This window comes from Lolium rigidum, chromosome 5, assembly GCF_022539505.1.
Source record: "Lolium rigidum isolate FL_2022 chromosome 5, APGP_CSIRO_Lrig_0.1, whole genome shotgun sequence".
Classification (NCBI taxonomy): Eukaryota; Viridiplantae; Streptophyta; class Magnoliopsida; order Poales; family Poaceae; genus Lolium; species Lolium rigidum.
In genome coordinates, this window is record NC_061512.1 from 233,886,870 (window position 1) to 233,894,588 (window position 7,719).

General features: G+C 45.7%; 1 protein-coding gene across 1 annotated transcript; it reads left to right on the forward strand.

The window, feature by feature from the left end:
* The first annotated feature begins 881 nt into the window (after positions 1 to 881).
* On the forward strand, positions 882 to 7,372 carry LOC124657251 (type I inositol polyphosphate 5-phosphatase 13-like). The gene is made up of 11 exons (XM_047195833.1): positions 882 to 1,842; positions 1,931 to 2,183; positions 2,283 to 3,093; positions 4,083 to 4,207; positions 4,334 to 4,418; positions 4,797 to 4,950; positions 5,065 to 5,102; positions 5,177 to 5,444; positions 5,607 to 5,730; positions 5,819 to 6,179; positions 6,494 to 7,372. Exons 1-11 carry the CDS (start codon positions 882 to 884, stop codon positions 6,893 to 6,895), a joined length of 3,582 nt encoding a protein of 1,193 aa, XP_047051789.1. The 3' UTR covers positions 6,896 to 7,372.
* Positions 7,373 to 7,719: the final 347 nt, after the last annotated feature.

Consider the following 7,719-nt stretch of genomic DNA (forward strand, 5'->3'; position numbering starts at 1 on the left):
GTATCTGCGCAACTTATTAACCTGTTTAATCTTGGGAATTTGTCGGTAAGTTCGAATATACATTCGAACATACAGTGTATGATGTTTGCAGAATTTAGCGCGCTCTCGGTTCAATCTCATGACCTTATTTATGGGGAGAAAGAGCATAAAGAAATAATAAAATGCAAATGTGTATTCCTCTATTCTCACGTTGTGAAGATATTTGGCCTCATTGAGTGTCCTAACTTCAATGCTAATGAACATATTTATGCTTCAGATTTTTTTTGCAATATTTTCACGATTTAAGACTTACCATTTTGTGAATGAATTTGGTATCTGGTATGTTCAATTGCTAAAGTTGAACAAGTCCTAAACTAATTTGGTTTCTCATGTTTCATAATTAACTATTCTATTAATCTAAGTGACAACATTCTATTTTTGTTCATGATTTATGATAATTTTCTTTCCAATGAAAGATCACATTCACCATGATATACTCCATTTAATTTGATGCAATATCTTAAAACATATATATAAACAATGCCGCAGCAACGCGCGGGGTTTCTTTCTAGTTCTAAAAAATCGTGCAACCAAAAAAGGGTAAAATGAAAATGTTGGTCGCTGACGGTGGGCCCGGGCAGGCGAGGCGACGCGCACACTGTCCCTTCCCTGCCCCGAGCCTGGCTGGCTGAGGCCGTGACACCTCGCTGTGGAAGCCCCGGCTCCGACGGCCGCGGGTGGCGCTGCCTCCCTTCCTCCTCCTCCCTCGCCATCTTGATCTTGACCATTTCCATCTTATCTCTCCCACTCCCATTCCCACACCACCTCGCGCGCCGATCCACCCGCGCGTACGCACGTCCCAAACACGAGATCGATCGATCGGCCGGCCGGCGATCACACCCATGGAGCCCGACGACGAGGCGCTCAAGGAGCTGGCCGCCGCCTCCTCGCGCCCGCCGCAGCGGCGGGGCATCTCCTACAGCCAGCCGCTCTCCCGCGGGGACGCCGCGTCCGCGCGCCGCGCCGCGCTGCGCAACCACAGCCTCGACGACGAGCACATCCTCCCGGCCTCCCACTCCCTCTCCTACACCCACCACGACCCCTCCGCCGGCGTCCCCTCCGCCGCAGGCGGCACCGGCGGCGGCGGCAGCGGCTACCACCCGCCGCTCCCGCCCCAGCAAATGCAGCACCACCACCACCCCAGCGCCTCCTACTCCTCCGGCCCCAGCTCCCGCCGCTCCGTCGGCGGCGCCAGCGACGGCTCCATGACGCTCGAGCGCGCCATGTCCGAGTACGGCGGCGGCCACGGCACCCTGCCGGAGTTCGTCGGCGCCGGCGGCGGCAAGGGCATCTTCCGCGTGCCGCTCCGCGCCGCCATGCACCCGCTCCGCCCGCCCCCGCTCGAGGTGCGGCCCCACCCGCTGCGCGAGACGCAGGCCGGCTCCTTCCTCCGCACGCTCGCCGCCGAGCCCCAGCGCCGGCAGCTCTGGGCGGGGGCCGAGTCCGGGATCAGGGTCTGGGCGCTCGACGAGGTCTTCGCAGGCTGGGGCGCCGGCGCTCGCCGCGGGGACGAGGAGAGCGCGCCGTTCCGCGAGGGCGTGCCCGCGCCGCCCGCGCTCTGCGTCGCCATGGACAGGGCCAACGGACTGCTCTGGACGGGCCACAAGGACGGGAGGATCCGCTCCTGGCGCATGGACCTCGACACCGCCGCCACGGCGCCCGCGCCTCCGCCTCCTGGTTCGGGCGAGAGCGTCGGGGGAAGCAGCCACGGCGGATCCAACAGCGCGCCCGTCTTCAGGGAAGCCCTCACGTGGCAGGCCTACGGCCGGACGCCCGTGCTCTCCATGGCTGTCACCTCATACGGTAATCTTTATGTTCCACATTGCATCTACATTTGCGCATTATGATTCGATCATTGCAAATGACGAAATCGTATGCCCTCACGTGGCAGGTGAGATATGGTCGGGCTCAGAGGGTGGAGTCATCAAGGCGTGGCCATACGACGCCATTGCCAAGTCCCTCTCGCTCTCACCGGAAGAGAGGCACATGGCTGCTTTGTTGGTCGAGAGAGCATACATTGACCTCAGGAACCATTGCACTGTTGGCAACGTATGCTCTCTCCCTGCATCTGATGTCAAATACATCCTCGCCGATCATTCCCGGTCCAAAGTTTGGACCGTCACCAGCATGACATTTGCTCTCTGGTTAGTATGATGCCTTCACAAATCTTGTGTTTACATTACTGTCTTCTTTGCGAGGTAGCATCTTTACCTTACAGATTGTACTGAACCGATGTGCCACAGGGATGCTCGTACAAGGGAGCTTCTGAAAGTATTCGGAATGGATGGCCAGGTTGAGTCAGCTCGCCTAGAGACACCGGTCATGCCAGAGCAGCCCATGGAGGAAGTAGAGGTCAAAGTGAAACCGTCGAAGAAGGATAAATCCCAGGGTGGTTCCTTAAACTTCTTCCAGAAATCTAGGAATGCCTTGATGGGAGCAGCCGATGCGGTGCGCCGGGTCGCAACAAAGGGGACATTTGTCGAAGACAACCGGAGAACGGGGGCAGTGGCTCAGGCAGATGATGGGGCAATTTGGTCAGGATGCACAAACGGTTCCATTATCCAGTGGGACGGAAATGGGAACCGTATGCAAGAATTCCAGCATCATACTTCTTCTGTGCAGTGTATAAAGGCGCTAGGAGATAGGGTGTGGGTGGGCTATGCCAGTGGTACTGTTCAAGTCATGGATGTTGAAGGTAACCTTCTTGCAGGATGGACAGGACATAGCTGTCCAGTCATAAGGATGGCGCTCGGCGGTTCTTACATCTACACGCTGGCGCATCATGGCGGTATCCGGGGATGGCCGCTGACTTCCCCTGGACCCCTTGATGATGTTTTGCGAACTGAATTGGCTAACAGAGAATTGTCATACACTAGAATGGAAAAGATAAACATAATGGTTGGAAGTTGGAATGTTGCACAGGGAAAAGCAACTGCTGAGGCGCTTAGGTTATGGTTGGGTAGTGTATCATCTGATGTTGGTTTAGTTGTAGTTGGATTGCAAGAGGTTGAGATGGGTGCAGGGTTTCTTGCAATTTCTGCGGCCAAAGAAACTGTAAGATACTTGATCTCGCTTTCAGTCATTTATTGTTTTGTTCATCAATCAATCAATTATGCAAAGCCTGGATCTAAGTATGTACTGGTGTAGCTACCAGCATTAAGAATGTTCCTGCTTTAGGAATGTTATACCTTTGAAACTCTAGCTTCCAATTTGCACTATCTTAGTAAGATAATAGAACCTATAATTCATAGGTCATCATGTTTCATCAGGGGGTTATTTACCTTTTTTCGAGATCGTGCAGGAGTAGCGTTATTTACTTTTGATTTCATCATTTGTTTGCTTGAAATTGTTGCACAGTCCTTTTAAGATTTGATCACCTTAGATTAGTTTTGTGACTACATATTTTCCCTCAAAGCAATTGCCACTATTCTTCGAAAAAAAATCAATACTTTTCCAATTTGTATGTTTTTCATTATGCTCTCGCTGACAAGTTATAGCTTTTTTTATTAGGGCTGTGCTGTTTCCCATTCCTGATAATTGCAATTCAGTCATTAGTTAATTTGCCCAGAAACCAAGTTATTGGTTGCCAATCATCAATTCCCCGCATGTTTTTTTGTATTGTTTCCCGGGAAGTACCTTTTTTCTTGGATGTTTTCTTACGAAAAAACCTTTTATTTTGAATATAATTCTACTTACTTTTTTCCAATCTAAAAAAAGATTCCTGCTTTTTTTGCTCCAGTTTCTATTACTCTCTTCAATAGATTCTATCTTAAAACATACATAGTTAACACAATAAAACTTTCTGTTTCTTTCTATTGAGATTAAAAAGGAGAAAAAGTGGATTTATATGCAGATTTGGTTTTATGGTTCACATCACTTGAGAGAAATTAAAATGTCATTTGTTATTGCTAACTTATTTTGATTTCTTTTACCTTATGTTTGAAAGCTGCAAATACCTTGGTTGCTCCTATTATTGTTGATTTCATCGTGTGCAAGTACCCTACGTCACACATTTTATTCAACTTCCCTTGTTCATGTTGTAGGTAGGACTTGAGGGAAGTGCCAACGGTCAATGGTGGATAGACAATATAGGCAAAGCACTTGATGAGGGGACATCATTCCACCGAGTTGGTTCTAGGCAGTTGGCTGCATTGCTTATTGCTGCATGGTATGGGCTTGTCAAGAATTAGTTTCTCAGATTTACACTAAAAATTTCTTTTGCTGCATAATGATAACATGTTGAATTGACATTCTCATGTGATATACATAACATGGAAAATATTAACTTTTCAAGGGTAAGAAAGAGTCTTAAGCCATATGTTGGTGATGTTGAGGCTGCAGCAGTTCCATGTGGTCTTGGACGCGCTATCGGCAATAAGGTACATGATCGTATAGATGTACAGGCATTCTTGTTCCTCAACTGAGCTCCCGTTTCCTAAGGCTATGTCCTTATGTACAAGTGTACAACTACCATAATATCATGTTTGTAAACATGGATAATGAAAGTTTGGAGTCACCGTAGTAAGCATTTCAGTACTCATTGGAAATATCCGAGGATCTTTTCTGATATATATTACAATGAAGGAACATGAAATTCCAGTGATGATTTCATAAGCCTCTCTGAATAGTAAGAAATGCTTTTATGTTGGAGCACGTTCCAGTCATTGATCACTGCTCCGATTTATATTTCATTGCATGTATCTAAGTCATGCTCCCCAATTATTTTACTTGTGTCATAACAAGATATTCTTCTGCAGGGTGGTGTAGGGTTAAGAATAAGAGTTTATGATCGTAAAATGTGTTTTGTGAGTAATCATTTTGCTGCACATCTGGAAGCTGTTAACAGGCGCAATGCTGATTTTGATCATATTTACCGGACAATGGCTTTCAATAAACCTCATGGGTCCACAGGTTCCCTTTTCACCTTTCCTATTTAAGTGACACACGTTTTTGCATTGTACATAATGTTGTTTCAATCCCCAAAAGGTGCTTTCTGTAACCATGTGATTTTTGTTGTTGTTGCAGGGTCTGCTACATCTGTCCAATTGCACAGAACAGTGAACGTATGTGTTATCTAACCTTCAAATTATCCATACTGATGAATTCTGCTGATGTCCAGATATTGTGGTAATGTCAGGTTAACGGAAATCAGGTTGATGAGGTCAGGCCTGACTTGGCTGATGCTGATATGGTTGTCTTTCTTGGTGATTTCAACTACCGGCTTTATGGTATTTCATATGATGAAGCAAGAGACATGGTTTCCCAAAGAAGCTTCGATTGGCTAAGAGAGAAGGATCAGCTTCGAGCAGAAATGAAAGCTGGAAAAGTATTTCAAGGAATGCGTGAAGGTCTGATCAAATTTCCCCCAACTTACAAATTCCAAAAGGGCGCACCAGGTCTTGGAGGTATGTCTATTTTGATTCTAAAAGCATTTGATCAATTACTCTCTGTTCGGCTTGTGAAGAATCTTGCTACTGCCTCACCTAGGAATATCTTTTTCTTAATCACTTTGCAATTTATTATGTTAAATCATTGGTTCTGAATCTTCTTGATCAACTGGCTTGTAGGGTATGATTCGGGTGAGAAGAAGCGGATACCTGCTTGGTGCGATAGAGTATTATATCGCGACAGTCGTGCTGTATCAGTAGCTGAATGCTCACTAGAGTGCCCTGTAGTCGCTTCAATTACATCGTCAGAAACTACAACACTTCTTTTTTCTCCTTATGATAGCTCACCATTTCTTTCTCATATGGATCTTGTTTTCCCTCTCTTTTGATAGGTATGTAGCTGTCATGGAAGTCATAGAGAGTGATCATAAACCTGTGAGGTGCACATTTAGCGTTGACATTGCACGGGTAGATGAGTTAACAAGGAGACAGGAGTATGGAGAAATAATCGAATCAAATGAAGAAGTGAAGGCTATGCTTGAGGAGTCTTGTTTTGTCCCAGACACCAGAGTTAGCACAGATGAAATTATATTGGAAAATCAAGATAATATTGTCTTCCAAATTACCAATAACGATGAAACTAGCAAAGCAGCTTTTGAAATCCTATGTGATGGCCAGTCGACCAAAAAGGAGGATGGAACTAAATCTGAGATTCTTCCAAGAGCATCATTTGGCTTTCCACTCTGGCTTGAGGTATGAGCGATTTCTGTAGAAATACAATTGAACTCTAGACCCATTTGTTATGTCAGTATTTTTTTTTGGTCTCATGCTTATTTATTCATCCGTATCAGTGTATCATGCTCTCACTTCTCTTCGAAACAAAGAAACATAGCACAGCACTACTTTGTTATAAAGCTTCACCCAGAAGCTGTTATTGTTAAAGCTTCAGTTTAAATGTAGGGTCTGGGCAGCAACTTATAGGGTCCTGGTTCTTCGGCAATCTCAATATTTTTTTGCTTTTATGCGGGAATACGAGTGATCAAGTGCTATTTTACTATGTCATGCAGGTCCAACCAGCGGTCGGTCTAATTAAACCAGGAGAAACCATGGAGATTACAGTCCATCATGAAGACTTCTACACACAAGAAGAATTTGTTGACGGGATACCACAAAACTGGTGGTGTGAAGACACGAGGGACAAGGAAGCTGTTCTTACGGTAAACATAACTGGTAGCACTTCAACTGAAACCAAGACACACAAGATCGATGTCCGGCATCGCTGCCCAGTAACATCAGCACCCCCGCCTACTATAAATCCACCAGTGTCAGTCGCTCCGCCAAGCAATGTCATCAGTGAAGCTCCATCTAAGCGTTCTTCCAAGAAGAGCCAGACAAAAAGTCAACAACAAGACTATGCACAGTTCGGAGGCTCGGAGGTACATGATTTGTGCCGCATGCGTTGCCCCTGAGGCCTGTAGAAAGGAGTACACTCAATATTGCAGTTTCTGTCTAGGAGATGTGGGTCAGAAAAGTTTTAGATGTCTCATATAAACCAAGAAGGAATGGAGTTGCTCCAGTTCTGTACATATGCTTCACTTACCTCTACCAGCTGCCATTCTTTATGTAGCCCAAACAAGGAGTCTAGAGTCATCTCACTGCTAAATAAGTTAACCTTTTGCTCCTTGTTTCTAAAAGAGTGTTCTCTAGAGAGCTGATTTTGCCCCCTTGATTCCTAAGAAGGTTCTTTAGCGAGTCGAATTCCGGGAAAGTTGTCTAGTGAATGAACAAACAGTGATCAATGTAACTTGTTTCGTAGAATTACCTTAGGTATGTTCTTTCCTTACTTGAAAAGTGCTAATGGTCCTGTAATTGATGACTATTCATTTGTTAATAAGAGATCAATTCATTCTTGATGAATCATTTATGGTGCCTTGTGCCAGTGATCACCTCCATGTAGTGTAACTACACTTTCCATATTTTGACTCTGCTTTGTGGTTTTGCGTGGTACCCTCATTGTGAGAGCAACTCCCATGTCTGTTTGGCTGAAATGTGCTTCATGTTCTGTTGCTGAAACGAAAGAATGCAGTCAAATTTGAAACTACAGTATTGTGCCCAATTCCCTACTCCAGAGTGTTGTTGAAAAGTCTGCCCTCTCAGAAATAATAACGGGCCATTTTTATCACAAGTGGCTGTGAGGTCCCTAAACATTTTTCCCACTGGAGTGTCCAAGACTGAAAATGGATGAGCAACTACCATGTCTATTCAGCTAAGGTGAACTAATAAGTGAAATCGT

Excerpts from the sequence above, each read along its gene's own strand:
- LOC124657251 (XM_047195833.1), top strand. The coding sequence starts at position 882 with ATGGAGCCCGACGACGAGGCGCTCAAGGAGCTGGCCGCCGCCTCCTCG. Across the intron at positions 3,094-4,082 it reads TTTCTGCGGCCAAAGAAACT|GTAGGACTTGAGGGAAGTGC; the intron begins GTAAGATACTTG and ends TTCATGTTGTAG. Across the intron at positions 4,951-5,064 it reads TAAACCTCATGGGTCCACAG|GGTCTGCTACATCTGTCCAA; the intron begins GTTCCCTTTTCA and ends TTGTTGTTGCAG.